Source organism: Microtus oregoni, unplaced genomic scaffold (genome assembly GCF_018167655.1).
Source record: "Microtus oregoni isolate MIOR12 unplaced genomic scaffold, Mior012 000086F_ref0000336, whole genome shotgun sequence".
In the NCBI taxonomy this organism is placed as follows: Eukaryota; Metazoa; Chordata; class Mammalia; order Rodentia; family Cricetidae; genus Microtus; species Microtus oregoni.
In genome coordinates this window covers 1,343,554-1,359,094 of record NW_024544552.1, presented here as the reverse complement: position 1 = coordinate 1,359,094, position 15,541 = coordinate 1,343,554, and the positions used below count along the sequence as shown (strand labels likewise).

Sequence of the window (15,541 nt, the reverse complement as noted above, 5' to 3'; positions counted from 1 at the left end):
AACATCTAGTTCTCCTGCTATTTCTTCTCCATTGCATTCATATCAATGTTTATTTCACTAGCTTAATGTAGAGACATAGCCTTAGTCACCATCTTGCATTACTTGATATTTTCCTTACTTGTTCCCTATGAAATGAGAAAATTCCTGTTTTGAACCCATATACATCAGCCAAGCTTTTCTCACTTCTCCTTTCTTACTGTTCTCTTAAAAATCCACTTTTTAGGGGAAGGAGGAGGGTGAGTGGGGGAGCAGGAGGGGAATAGGAGGACGGGAAGAAGTGTAAATTTTTGAATGGAAAAATAAAAAAAATCCAGTTTTTATCATACTGACATGTCATGTTTGGGTATAACACACCCAAATCATAGAAACCAATGAAAGGAAATCTGGCACAGACTTGTAAAATGAGATACTGCACTATCAGGGCTTCCTTATGTTGAATTCTGGGTCAGAGTTCTGCACCAGTATAACTAATATGTATTAAATTCAGTCACTTTATGAATAGAAACTTCTTCATATGTCTATGATATAGATCTCTACTTCAATATTGTATTGTATTTGTTACCAGAAAAGATATTAACAAATGTGTAACCTTGTTATTTATATATAAATACTCTATTACTCTATATGCTTTAAATGATTTTTTTCAACTCTCACTTTATTAGTTCCTAGTTTTTCTACCATTTTGGATGTTCTGATCTATCTCAACAACAGATTTTTATTTTTTTAACCTCCAATGCAAATGATGTCTACCCTGAAATACATCAAGTTCCTTTGTAGGAAATGATTTTTCGAAATAAACTTGTTGACATCTGAATTGCTTCAACCCCTATAGCTTCTAAGAAACACAATGGGAAAGCAACCTATCAGCTCTGATACTACAGGGAAATAGAAAGTTTGAGGAGGGTGGAGAAAAGATGAATGACCAGGGTATTCCTCTGTTACCTCTTGCCTTCTCTTCTTTAAGATTTTCAACAAGATTTTTAAGATCTTTAATTTCTTGACAAATTTCTATCAGTTTGTTGAGTCCAGCATCTTTTGGGAATGTCTCTTCCATCTTGTCAGCAATCTTAATTCTGTCATAATCATTTTGCATTTTTTCAGACAGGTGTAGGTCTCTTTTTAGTAAGGACTTAATTATCCTAAATTGGTAATCATCCATACCCTGTAATCCTTTTAGAAGAACAATTTTCTTATAGTCATTCATTATCTCTAAAATGATGGAGAAGCCTAAAAGATGAAAATAGATACAGCATTACACACATACACAGACAATTCTCCAAACAGGATACACCCGTGTGAGTGTATGATCCCATGACCCGACTTAATAATATTATCCATAATTTCATGAGAGAGATAAGCATGCCACTGTGTGAAATTGACGTAGAACTTCAGAATTAACAAACAAGTCTAGGAAATTCTTCCCCATTAGCCATGCTAGGTGACTTGGGACAGTGGCAGTTGTAGGGGAAGAAAAGTGATAGATGTGTATTTGTTGCAGTGCTTAGAGTCTGGGCTGCAAGTGCTAAATTCTTGGGTCCATTTCCCATTCCCATTTGGTGGTGAAGCCCTTTGCTGGATATCTGCCTTTGGGTTCTGATTTTTCCCATTCTAAAGTGGCCTATATAAAAATGGACTGCATCTTTCTACAATATACCTGGATGAACAATGACTTAAGTAGCATTTCCTGTTCTGAGTCTCTGAGCCTTGTCTGCTAGGCGTTCTCGCAAACAACCCTCACTACCATCCTGTCCTATCGGGGCTTAGATTGTGCTCTTTGGTAACTTCATGCTGATATTACTGTTAATTTCCCAAACATCTACATAATTTTCATAGTAGTGCCCTAGAATTTAGTGAGTGGAATTATGTCAATAGTTTCTTGATTTTATCTTTCAGGCTTGACTTAGTGATTCTTACTCATAGACAAAATTTCTAACTACAAGTCATGCTTAAATCTACCCCAAATGGTAATATTAAAGGTAATAGTTTCCTGATTTATTAAAAATATTTCTTCTTTATAAGATATATCATAAGTCCTTAAATAATACGCCCTTTTTGATTTGCTTATTTTAATTTCTGATATCATATGCTTCAAATTTGAAAATATACTATTGTCAAGTTTTATGATATGACTAATTTCTTCTTCATTGTTTAGAAAGGCATTCTCACATTTCCTTCTCTGTTTACTTTTCATAAATTTTGAAAACCTAAGAGTTAAATGAGATGTTTGGTGGGAGGCTATGCTAGTGAAAGGAAAAGAAAGAAGAGTTTCAAAAAACTAAAATAGAAATCTAGTACTGAATAAGCTTCCTAAAATGCATACTATACATAATTTTATCTATCATTTCTATCATCTATCTATCTATCTATCTATCATGTAGTTACCTATCTACATGATACATCATCTACCTATAAAGAATTTACATAAAATTATTCTATAGTGGTTTGACAATGCTTCTACAAAGTACCCTAAGCTAAACAAAAGCCCAGTAGTAGGAATGGATTTCCTCTTTTGAAGTTATTGACCAGTCAGTTCTCATAGACCCCCAACATATAGCGTATTGCCAGTGCTCTTGATTTCACTCCAGATGGTAAGACTCTATTGCAGATGACATAAGTTTGAGTCACCAACCATGGAGAAATGAGGTTGATACTCACCTGGAAGCTTCATCTCTACTTGATAGGTTTTTAATTCTGGAAAATACTATGCACAATAGTAGAGCAGCAAAACAATCATTTATCTTCCTCAGTGGTGATCCCTTGTATTTATAATAATAGCCAGTCTGGCAAGACATGCTCACTGGTACAATAGTAGCATGAATCTTATGGGATTAACCATCTATTTTGTGATTTGACTTAAGACCTTTATGAGTTGAAACCTATACCTGCCACCATTAATAAAACTGAGAACCTGTGAATGGACTACTCATAGTTCCTGTTTGCAAACCTCCTAATGTATGCTTCTAAGCAGGAGTAGAATTAAACTTACTATGATATTCGTATGTCTTTTAACCCTCATCAGGGAAATGTGTAGTAGAAGGAGCGGCGGACTGTGCCCCGCCGCCTGATTAGATTAACCCCCAAAATAACCACACAGATATTGCATTAATTTAATTACTGCCTGGCCCATTATATCTAGCATCTTCTTGGCCAACTCTCACATCCTGATCTAACCCATTTCCGCCAATCTGTGTATCACCATGAGGTCGTGGCTTACTGGGAAAGATTCTAACTGGCATCTGTCCCAGGCAGGAGATCCATGGCATCTGCCTTCTGCCCTTCTTTCTCCCAGCATTCAGTTCTGTCTCCCCACCTACCTGAGCTGCTGCCCTATCAAAAGGCCAATGCAGTTTCATTATTTAACCAATGAAATCAACACATAAACAGAAGGACCTCCTATACCAGAAATGTGTAAGGAAATAACAAAATTTAAAAATTAGAAGCAACTAAGAATTTGCTTTCTGGAAATTTCCAAAATTCCCCAATGGACCGAGTGTCTTGCTTTGTAGCTCTTTCATATTTATATACTTCCTTGATGATCTTCAGAGAATGGAATGAATGCAATTTTCTAACTCAAATTTATGTTGTTTCAGTTTGTGAATCCTGCCTATATTGATCTTAGTGTAATAGGACTTTAATTTCTAGGCCTGTTAACTGTTTCTTCTTTCTTTTTTTTTTGAAAAAATTGAACATCTTCAACATGTTGAACAAAAATTGAACATGCTCAAAGAAACCCAAGGATGAATGGAATCACACACAGGCACAATTGACAGGGAAGATAAAGAGTACTATGAAAAAGTCATACTCTGTATGCCATAAAACATTTTAAAAAATAGGTAATCTACATATTCAAGGACTAGACTAAAACTGACTTTTAATAGTACATCATACAACACTGATCTGCACATCCTGAGAAAATTAAAAGAGAAACTTTTCATTTAGGTTGGTACTTGTAAAAACACAACTATTTCAAATACAACCAGATATGTGATAACTGAGTTTATGTGTAATTTTTGTGGGTCCCATTTATACGAGAATATAACTTTTATTTTGTTATTAGAATGTTATTGATTATAAATTTGAGCTAATCATCCTAACCTCAATGGAATTTCCAGTATTATACAAAATCTTATATGTGAATCAATGTCAATCTATGTCCAACAAATCCTGGATATTAATATGTGTTCAGCCTTACTGCTAAAAATATAAACACTTTAAATGTTCAGTCTCTTTAAAACACCTAACATTTCTTCCAAATTTCAAAGCCTCTCTAAAATATGCAAAGTCACATCAAACAATAATGAAAAATATGCCCAGGTAATTTTGAAAAGGGAATTTTCTCTACTCAGGTAGCTCATTTCAGATAATTTTGTGTCAAGATGACAAAAACAACAGGAACCTCTGCTTAGAAAGAGTTAATAGTTTAAATTATGGATTTATATACCAATAATAGTGTATGCTATTTCTTAGTATTTTATGTCTCTTCATAGGACCATAATAAGTAGCAATATGGAGCATGTTTTGTTTTAAAAGTGCGCAGATGCACAAATATTCTCTTCATGTATTTGTAAATAGCATACTCATCTGTGGACTTGAGAAAATTCACAATATTCTGATAGGTACAGAAGTAGATGTCTCAATTACTAAATGAACAAGGTAAGAACATGTGCAAAAATTTAGAATGCTTGAGAATCCCAAATGATATACCAAGAGAAATAAGCTTACAGATATACACATCTGAAGTCAACTTCTAAAATATTCTGTTCAAAGACACATTATGGGCTTTACAGGGTACATGGAAAGTATATAAAATATTCTAAACATAGACTACAGAGATATATTCCTAAATAACTCTCTCATCAGCTCATCATCAGCTCCCTACATTTTCTACCAGAACATAATAAAAAAAAAAAACTCAAACAAGCTAAAAGCAAAGAAAACAAAAAACTTTCAAGATGACAGAAACTATCTCAAGAAATAGATAACTATGTTGTGACTGTGCACGATTAAGAACACTTGTACTTAAATGATCGTGTGAATCTGAAGATTATTTTACTATACATTTCAGTTGTTTTATGTGTCATGCAATATCAGAGGACAACAGAATGCAGCCACAGATCCAGGTTTATTTCCACTAAATACTATTTCATGGTACTTCTTTCATGTCTCTGTCCTATCTTTTACCCACATGATCACCACAGCTAGCAAATTCCTTCTCACTCTCCAACCAAGATCATTAAGGCCTTCTTTTCATTTTTCATTTTCTTATACTTAGACTTAAAAGTCATTTTACCATCTGTCCTAATCAAAATACTTTTTTGTTGGGATAAGTGTAGAATAAATATGTCTGCCATCTTCCCTACTGAACCATCAGAACGCCACTAAAGCATCTCCCAGCAGCCCTGCTCCCTCCAATCTCCTCTGTTGCCCCCACATTACCCCCACCCTTGCCTTGGCTTCACAGAGTTCTCAACTCTACATAGCAGGGGAATGACTCACCTTCTTGGAAATTTCTTCAGCAGTGGCCAGATCCTAGTTTGGCTGCAAAGCAGGAAGCAGAGATAGTTTCATTTCAGTAAAAAGATAAATGAATAAATCTCTCAGGTACTGGACAGGGATATTGCAATCCCTGAACTGCTAAGAACAGGAGGTAGTTTAAAAGATGGGGAGAACGACACTGGTTTAATTTTACTTCAAGTTGTGCAGCCCTGAGTGTCTTGCACTGTGCTCTCCCTGGGGGGAGGAAGGCTGCAAAAGTGAGGACAGCTCTCACTGCTCTTAGTTTTTGGTGTTTCTAGCTAGTGATATTGAAGAGTTTCCATATATACAATGAAAAGCAAAGGTCTGCTGGGCTCAGTTTTTTGTTGTTGTTGTTGTTGTTGTTGTTTTTTGGTTTTTGGTTTTTTTTACATGTCTTCATGTGTGGATGTTCCAACATTTAACCTTTAGGTCCAACAGACTTACCTGGGGTCACTGAGAAAAAACAGTTCTTTGAATAAAAGTAATTTCTAAGAGGAAAGTGTAAATCACCCAGATACTTCCTCTATTCTTCTAAACATGGAGGTAGCAGGAGGAGAATTCTGCAGGTTCTATTGCCACAAAGAACTAAATCTGTTTCCCAAATAGAGGAAGATCTCTGATGTAGGTCTTTTTGGTTTGAGCACTTATTAAAGCATTTCCTTATTTTTAGTTCCTAAGTCAAATTGTTTAAGGACATTTAGCTATCAATAAATAGAAAGGAATGTGGCATTAGCTGCTGCTCTCTTATCTATAGCAAAACTATTCCTTCTTAGATGACCAAGTTAAAAAATCTATAGTGTTTTTGCCCAATTTATGGATAAAGATAATAGGTAGTGGGCCTATTTAATGACAACATGGAAAGTTCAAAAATGGAAAGTTCTGAACTTGTAGTCAGACCAAAGATCTTAAATAACCTTGTCCAACTGTGCTATTCTGTTAAAGAAAGTAGGGTGTCTCTGCTGCGTTGAAATTTTGAGACACTGTTCTGTGGTGCGGAAACCTCCTAACTCATTGAACTACAGAATTTGGAGTTACAGCACAGAATTTTGGTTTTGCCTATATCTTATTGTTGCTTTGCCAAGGTTCTTTTTTTTGGGGGGGGGATTAGGAAGTATGTGCCTCATTACCACTATACTCAGGAAAACTTGAAAAAGATGGCGAAGAAGAAATTTTGGAGCCCAGAGATGGTGAATAATTACACAGGGACAGAGTGTTTGCAAACACAGCTGCACACAGATGTGAGCTCAAAGCAGTTGCAGTAGCGTCAGAAGTTTAAGCCAGATGAAACCTTAGCATGAAATGAGAAGTGGTGGACACAAAGTCCCAGCTTATGAGCTTTGGGCAATGGATAGTTGCTGGAAGGGGGAGAACCATTCTTAATAAAGGCACGGCCCATCGTTAGTTGATCACAGACTGTAGTTTATGACTTACAAAGTTGGTTCGGTAGAGAAGGGAATAGGTATGTGAAAGGAGATGTGGAAGGGGTTGAATACGAGCAAATTACACTGTGTGACTCTCTCAAAGAACTAAAAAATTGAGTAAGAAAAAAACATACAGTTCTTCCTTCATGAAAAATACAAAAATGAAGACCTGATTAAAAACAATGGAAGAGGAAGTGCCTCAGCATGGTTGAGGGGCAGATGAAAGAGGACATACAGTTTGTTGATGTAAGATAAAGACATTCTACAGTGAAATGACCTTAACAGAAGCAGAACAGAAACCTGCTGTTTACCAGCCCATAACAAAAGATCTAACCAGTCCAATGACAACTTTTGTGAAATGTTATTTAAGAAATGTACCCTTAGGTTGTTAATAAAATATCCCTTAGCAGTGAAAAACACCCAAAATTAACTAGAAACTAAACAAAATCATGTTTATGTACACTGGTGGAGCTTTAGTAGTATTGAAGGTAAAAACTCTTATTAAATACCAAAATGTGATAAACCTTCTCATCCTAGATGTTATAATAGTTTTAATTATAAATGTAACTAACCACTGATAATTGTGCATGCTATTTGTTATGATTTTGTTCATTCACAGCTCTGTAAAACATGGATTATATTTTCACACAAGTATACATATCACACATATTTAAATCATATACGTTCAATATTTGTGAGAGCACACATCTGTGAATTTGAAAAATATCAAAAGGAGAACCCATAGTTTTGTGGTCAAAACAACAATGTATCAATTAGTGAATGAGTAAGGCGAAAACATCTTTTAGTATCTAGAATGTTTGAGAAACATAAATGATAAGCTTATCAATATGTTCTAGTATGGATATAACTCTCTAATCAGCATTTAAATTATGAAGTTTAAGTACATATGGAGTACTATGCAAGAGGACACAAAAATTTGTAAAACATTTGAAAAGTAGAAATAGAAGTATATTTGTATTTAACTTTCCTTTATCCCCCACATTGTATGGTCAAAAACCAAAAATAAATAAGATATAACCAAGCAAAAAGAGTAAGTTTCGTGATGACAGGAAGTTTCTTACAGTGACTAATTATAGTTTTTACTACCTTGTGTAAGGGGGAGAAGAAGAAAATGTTAAATATGCTTATTAAAACAGGATATATTTGAACCACTGTGTTTGTTAATCTTAGAAAATGTTTACTATACACATCTGCTGGCTTTTGTGCTGTGAAGTATTAGGATATACTAGATAATACAGCCCCATGTGCAGATGCATTTTCCACTCAATATTATTTCATGGTAATTTTTCATATCACTCCCTTGTATTTTTTCCTCAGTCATGTGCCACGGCCACCAGTTTCCACTCTCTCTCCGGCCAAGATACCTTAAGCCTTTTTATCGTTTTCTATTTATTCAAACTTAGAAAGTTTATTTTACAACCCACAATAACCAAAATGCATCTTTTCTTGCCTCAAGCCCCACAGGTAAAGAAAAAAATGTGTCTGCCATCTTCTTGAAGGAAGGATTAGAACCCAGCTGCAGGGATTCCCTGCCCTTAATGCTAGCTGCATCTCTGCCCCCCCTCACACCCTGCACTGGAAGAACCCACAGTGATCCCTACCTTCTTGTTGGTTTCACAGAGCTACTCCTTATGTTCAAGGGTAGAACTTACCTCCCGGAAGTTTCTCAGTAATGTCCAGATTGTAGATCCTCAACAAGGCAGGAAATAGGGCTTGTCTATTTTGTGTAGGAAGATAAATCTCTCAAAAAGTACACAGCAGGGTGTTGAAATCTCATTAAACGCTGAGAAAATGTAGTATCTACAAAATAACAAGGAAGACCAGGAAACTGGTTATAAAGTGAGTTCCTTATTTGAGCAGTGCTAGATGTCTGACCTCGTGCTGTTTCTCTGGGGAGAGTTGTGATGAAATAGGACTCCTCCCAGCAGTGTTCATAGCTTTCGATTTCCCCAGCTAGTAAAACAGTTTATTTCCTGTAGTTTCCAGGAAAACAAAACAAAAAAATCTCAAAAACAGAGCTTCTCATTACTCAGTTATTTTTCTTTTTCTTACAAATGTAAGTAGGCACTATAAATCCGAGCCTCCAGCCTCCCTCTCCTATGTGCCTTGAACCTTGACCCCTCCCCAAGGAGGGTCAAGGTGGCCCACTAAACCCTGACCCCTCCCCAGGAAAGGTCAAGACCATCCTATAGGCTATTTTATCTGCTCACCAAAATATAAACACGTGGCTTTCCCTTTTCCTCTCCAGTGGTCATGTTGATGACTTCCTGGTCCCTTTGGGGCCACCCAGAAGTGCAGGTGTCTAATTAAACCTGGATATCTTTTAATCTGGTCTGATTTGGCTTAATTGGGATTATTTGCATCTGCAGAAAGCTCGCTTTAAGAAAATATTCCTATATGTTTTTCCTTTGGTTCACCTTCTTACTTAGCTTCTTTAGGATCACCAATTGTAGACTCCGTGACCCTTATTTATGGCTAGAAACCAATTATGAGTGAGTACATCCCATATTCATCTTTTTGGGTCTAGGTTACCTCACTCAGAATAGTGTTTTCTATTTCCATCCATTTGCATGCAAAATTCGAGAAGTCATTGTTTTTTACCGCAGCATAGTACTCTAATGTGTAGATATTCCACACTTTCTTCATCCATTCTTCCATTGAGGGGCATCTAGGTTGTTTCCAGGTTCTGGCTATTACAAATAATACTGCTATGAACATGGTTGAACAAATGCTCTTGTCATATGATAGGGCATCTCTTGGGTATATTCCCAGGAGTGGTATTGCTGGGTCCAGGGGTAGGTTGATCCCGAATTTCCTGAGGAACCGAAACACTGATTTCCAAAGTGGTTGCACAAGATTGCATTCCCACCAGCAATGGATGAGGGTACCCCTTCCTCCACAGCCTCTCCAGCCCAAGCCGAGGTCCCCAGTTAGTTCCTTGGGCAGCTGAGGATAGGGAACCTGAAATGACCCTAGCCTATAGCAATACTGACGAATATCTTGCATATCATCATAGAACCTTCGTCTGGTGATGGATGGAGATAGAGACGGGGACCCACACTGGAGCACTGGACTGAGCTCCCAAGGTCCCAGTGAGGAGCAGAAGGAGGGAGAACATGAGCAAAGAAGTCGGGACCACGAGGGGTGCACCCACCCACTGAGACAGTGGAGCTGATCTATTGGGAGCTCACCAAGGCCAGCTGGACTGTGACTGAAAAAAGCATGGGTTAAAACTGGACTCTCTGAACATGGCAAACAATGAGGGCTGATGAGAGGCCAAGGACAATGGCACGGGGTTTTGATCCTGCTTAATGTGCTGGCTTTGTGGGAGCCTGGCCGGTTTGGATGTTCACCTTCCTAGATATGGACTGAGTGGGGAGGACCTAGGACTTACCACAGGGCGGGGAACCCTGACTGCTCTTTGGACTGGAGAGGGAGGGGGAGAGGAATGGGAGGAGGGGGAGAGGGGTGGGAGGAGGGGGAGAGGGGTGGGAGGAGGGGGAGGGAGGTGGGGAGCTGGGAGGACATGGAAACTTGTTTTTTTTTCCTTCCTTTTCTCAATAAAAAAAAAAGATATTAAAAAAAAAGAAAATATTCCTAACAGGCACAAACTCCCAATATTCAGTTTTTCATACCCAACAGATTTATACATGTATGAGTCTCTAGAAATTGTACACTCACTTAAGTGAAGATGAAATCACTAAGGGATAAAAGTGAATTGCTCAGTCTTCTCATTCTCCTGCCCGGTTCAGGATGGAAGCAGTCAGAGGTAAACCTGTCAGATGCTGTTATTCCTGATCCTGCATTGCACTTTTCCTGTACAGCGAAAGATCTGTGATGAGTCATGTGGTAGTTTGTGTGTAATTGGCCCCCATAATCTCAGAGGGGTAGTATGCCCTTACAATTCCTTAACTTTGTTTTGTGCAAGGGTGGGCAGCCTCCATCAGCACAGGTCTGGAAAGGATGGAGATAAGAAAAGAGAGAATAGATTACAAAATCAGAATAAAAGAGAAGAAGAAAGAAAACCTCTGAAGGAAACCATCAAAAGAGTACCTGAGTGTCTTTCTTCCCCTCCCTCACCAGATAAAAAAAAATCTTCTATGCTGTTTCCATTGGTCCCTTCCAAGCCCCATGCTGCTGGAGGCTGCTGCCCCTCTGGGGGGACTTTAAGGGGAAATTTTTTCTCTTTGGTGTACCTTTGAAATTTCCAGGTCCATGGTACTGGCAGATGGGAGAAGGGTGTCCCAAACTAGGGGAAGGGGAAGAGGTCACACCCCCTGGGGTATAGGCTGGTAATGAAATAGACTGCTAATTGGTGGTACTTATCTGGAGTCTGTTTTGACCTGTGAAAGGTGGTGGATCCAAGTTGACTTCCTAAAGCTTATAAGACTCTTATTAAAGAGGCAACAGTTCTATATATGTTAGCATTATTATTGTTTGTAGTCTGTATCCATGTTGTAGAAAAGGCAGTAGAATCATGTCCTTGAGTCATAGTAAAAGTTTAGAAACCTAAAATTGATTTTGGTTGAAAGCATTAATATTTTTTCCTTTATCCAAAAGATTGGGTATATACAGATTAGGCAGATGATTTTAGCACAATTAGAAATATATTTTTAAAATCTATACTTAGAAAACAACCAAAAGAAATTTAAAACCTTGAACTTATTACTATGATAATATTCAGTGTTTACCAAAGCTAGATTAATAGCTTATCAGAGTTTTATTGATTTAGAAGTCTCAATATAACAAGATCATAGCGAGGGGAAGAGAATTGAAACATTTCTTTTTATTTTTGTGTGTCTTAAATCATTTTTATCATAAATCAAGCCTTTGTGTTCTCAGACCTTATGTAAACTTGTGCTTATATACCTTAAATCACATTTTTTATACATAAAGTATTTTTTTGAATCCTTATAACTTAAACTTTAAGCTTTGCACCCTTTTTTTTTTAATCCAGTTATTTATCAGACCACATAGGTAGATGATTCCTGAAGTTTCTTTAAACAAAGGAATAATAAAAAGTTACTTTGAAATCTGCTTGATAAGTTTATTTCTTATTTGGTAGACCTGGCTTCAGCTTCAGGAAATGAGGCCAATGGCCTAATTTTTACCTTTGAAGAAAATTGAGAAGGAATCTGAAGCCTTGGAAAAGTGTTTGTTATGTTTAAAGCTGCAGTCAGTCAATTTCTCAGAGATTTAAAAAGGATAAACTGTGACTGGAAATATAATCTAATTGGTCTTTGTATTAATTAAAATGAAAGATGTCCATTGCCCAGACAGTTTGCCTTAGAGTCCAGTGGTCTCCATAGTCTTTTGGGGGGAAGTGGTTGTAGGTCTTCAGTTGTCATGTAGAGCATCATAGGCTTTGACTGCCAAATCCAGGTCTGAGATTTTTCTGTAAGGAAGCCACTTGGGGGACTGACCCTGCTTTGACCAGAAAAAGTGGTGTGATTGAGCCAAAGTCTACATAATTTGCAGCAAGCAAGGCATGGGGTAGTTTTGTCAACTGTGAGAAGCTTAAACATTTTAAATGCCAGGGGCTGAGTAAAGAATAGATTGCATTAATAGTTAGTGTGACCACAAATATAGTTCTGAACACATGAAAGAATTTGGTTATTTATTAGGTGACTAGCCAGTAACTTGTGTTGTCAAATTAACCTTACCAGTTGGCAGTAAGTTAGTAACTTTTGTAATACTAGGACTTCATGTTCCAACCCTGTTCAGTTTATCCTTAAAAATAATGCTTTTTTTAAACTTTTTTTTATTGAGAAAAGGAGAAAAAAAAAACAAATTTCCTCCTCCTCCCAGCCTCCCATTTCCCTAATAAAAATAAAAATAAAATAAAATGATGGGGGAAAGTCTTATAGACTCTTACCTTACAAAAATAGCAAACAAAAAAAATAAAATATAAATAGCAAACCATCATTCATTTAAAAAAATAATGCTTTTGAAATGAAGTTCTTTAGTATTGAAATGAAGCCTTTCAACCATCAAGACAATGTATAGGGAGACTGGCAATTTTATTAATCTTTTTTATAGTGCACCATGAGTGAAAATAGGGTTATTCCATGGGCTAAAGGAAGAAAAGTTCATCCCAGAATGTCAAGGAGAAAGACGCTCAGGGTTAAATGAGAACTGAAGACTGTAGGCAGCTCTCAGGGAGAAGGGAGGAAGCTAAAGGAGGACATTAGGAGGAATCCTGAGGAATCAGTAGGGGAAAGGTCCTGGTAATGAGCTTCAAGCTGAGACATCTCCAAAGGGACCGAAAGACTTGTCAGAGAGAAATGTTCTGAGTTATTGAGGAGAGGAGTCCTGTCCGTGTGATGAGAGCTGGGTAGGGCTAGAAGAAGCTTCTGGATACACTGATGTGGTTTTTCTTGTAAATGTAAACAGAACAGGGAGCTCTGTAGTGACACTTACCCAGAGGGAGGGGGAGACACAAGTGTTCAGAGCAGGAAATGGCTGGAGAGATGGGTAAGTAGAAATACCCCAGAAGCTGGTATTAAGGTATGGGTGGGATTCACCTTTTTGAATTTCCAGTTTTGTGTCAGCGGCCTGGCATAGAGCCACAGACACCATTAGCAAGACTTACTTTGTTTTGGTTGGGAAGTCACTCCAGACTATTTTCCCACACCCAGAAGCATTTTGCAAGTTAACTCTTTTCTTTCTCCAGTGATTCCCTTGCTGATGGGCCTGGCTCTGGCAACAGCAAATCCCATCAATTCCATTTACATTTCTCTTAGAGTCCTGTGGAATGATTTACAGTCCAGCCTCACAGAGTAAGCCAATCAGGATCATAATACCTTGCTGCCTCTTCCTTAGATACCGAATGAGATAACAATGGAGCTCCCTCATGAGGAGGGGGAGCAAAGGGCTCCTGAGCACACTGAGGCTCTTTATCACCTGTCAGGGCCTGTCTAAGCACACCCCAAATAAAAATGCTGCAAGAGACATGATCTTCCCTCGATTTTCTGTATACCTGTTCGTAATATTTGATCCTACTGTAGCTCAAATATCTATATCTAAAGTCCCCTGGTCTGGAAACCAGGGACTGACTGTAGAAACAAACAAACAACAACAACAACAACAACAACAAAAAAAAAAAAAACAGTCATTTGACCAGTGCTGATATCAGTTCCTTTTTTTCTTAAGCGTGTGTTTAATAATATCAATGGAGAATCGTTTTTCTCCAGACTCTTTCCTTGACCCATCCTGAAGGAAAGACAAACACAAGGGTATAGCAGAATTTCCTGCTGGCCTGGCACCAGAGAGTTAGTTAGCCTAATGTGCCTGGGCCACACCTGGCCTACCTTGAAGTTAGCTCCTAGCTCTAATCCATCCTTTGTGTGACAGATACCTTTTGTCACCCTATGTGAATCATGTCTAAGTACTTCTCAAATAAAGCCTATGCAAAACTTGGCTAGGGGACAACCTGGAAAACCTCAGCAACCTTCTGAATCAGGTATTTGCACTTGGCACTGTATTTTTGGAAGCTTCATTCAGGTTGTTCTGAGCATAAGGAAATCAACTGGTTAATGGGTAAATATGGGAAAAAATAAAAATACCCTAGGAGAAGGGAAAGTGCTTCAGTCCACTGAGGCTAGGGATCCCTGTGGCTGCAAAGGCTAAATTCATTCTCAGGCATCTTGAGACTTCATTTCACGGACCCATGTGAACCCACACACCTGCTCACGGATATCCACGACACTAGAAAAAACAAAAAATATAAGGGGATTCTTAGATTACTCGCCCATCACCCTTCTTTATTCGACCATCAGTAGTTAAGGAACTGCAAGCACAATGAGTGAGATCTGATCTGTGGGTGATGATTGGGGACTGCCCCTTCTTCTTGGACAATCTCCTCAAAGAGTTGACTCTTTTCTCTCAGACAGTCTTCATAATTATTCTTTTAATATACCTACTACTGGATGCCAGGTATTCACTGCCTAGAGGACCAGCTTCCAGCAGCACAGAGCTAAAAGTGGAGTCGATGTTGAGACTGTGATAGACTATGGTGATTTCTGAAATCAGACTAAATGCATTTATGATGTTGTTGCAAGCTTATGGTGGAGAGGGAGTGAAATGTGCTAGCCTGGATGTGATTGTCCTCCACAATGTCATAGGGAGTATTTGGGAGACTTGTAGACTTGGGTCAGCATATGACTACCTGTCCAACAGGTTTCCTCGCTGCAAGACACCATGAAAATGGACTCTTGCTTCAAAAGAACCAGTAGTCCATAGGACAGTGTAGCAATTTGCAAAATTCATGTAGCTTGCAGGCTCTTTCTCTTTCATTACAGTGGCAATTCTTTGGGTGGTGTTTAGTTTTACTTTGCTAGTCAAACATGCAATAGCCAAAATTTTCCCTGGAAATTCTGGTCTTTCTTGAATATTTTCCCCTAAGTTTCAACTGGGGGCTAATGCTTCTCACATCGCTTATCTGGAGTTACTAACTACAGCTCCTAATCTTGGGAACATTTATGACTCAATACAGACAGTTAGGTGTATATAAGAAAACAATACATGGAACATTAATCATGTCTCACAGTTTAAAACAGGAGAGTAAGGCATGCATACACAGA

General features: G+C 38.0%; 1 protein-coding gene across 1 annotated transcript in view; it reads right to left on the bottom strand.

Moving 5' to 3' along the window:
- The window catches only part of LOC121442000, a 65,593-nt gene that overhangs the window by 8,379 nt on the left and 41,673 nt on the right, over positions 1-15,541 (bottom strand). The window contains 2 exon segments of the mRNA XM_041643439.1: positions 943-1,227; positions 8,612-8,676. Of these exon segments, the coding sequence (XP_041499373.1) occupies positions 943-1,227; positions 8,612-8,676 (350 nt within the window).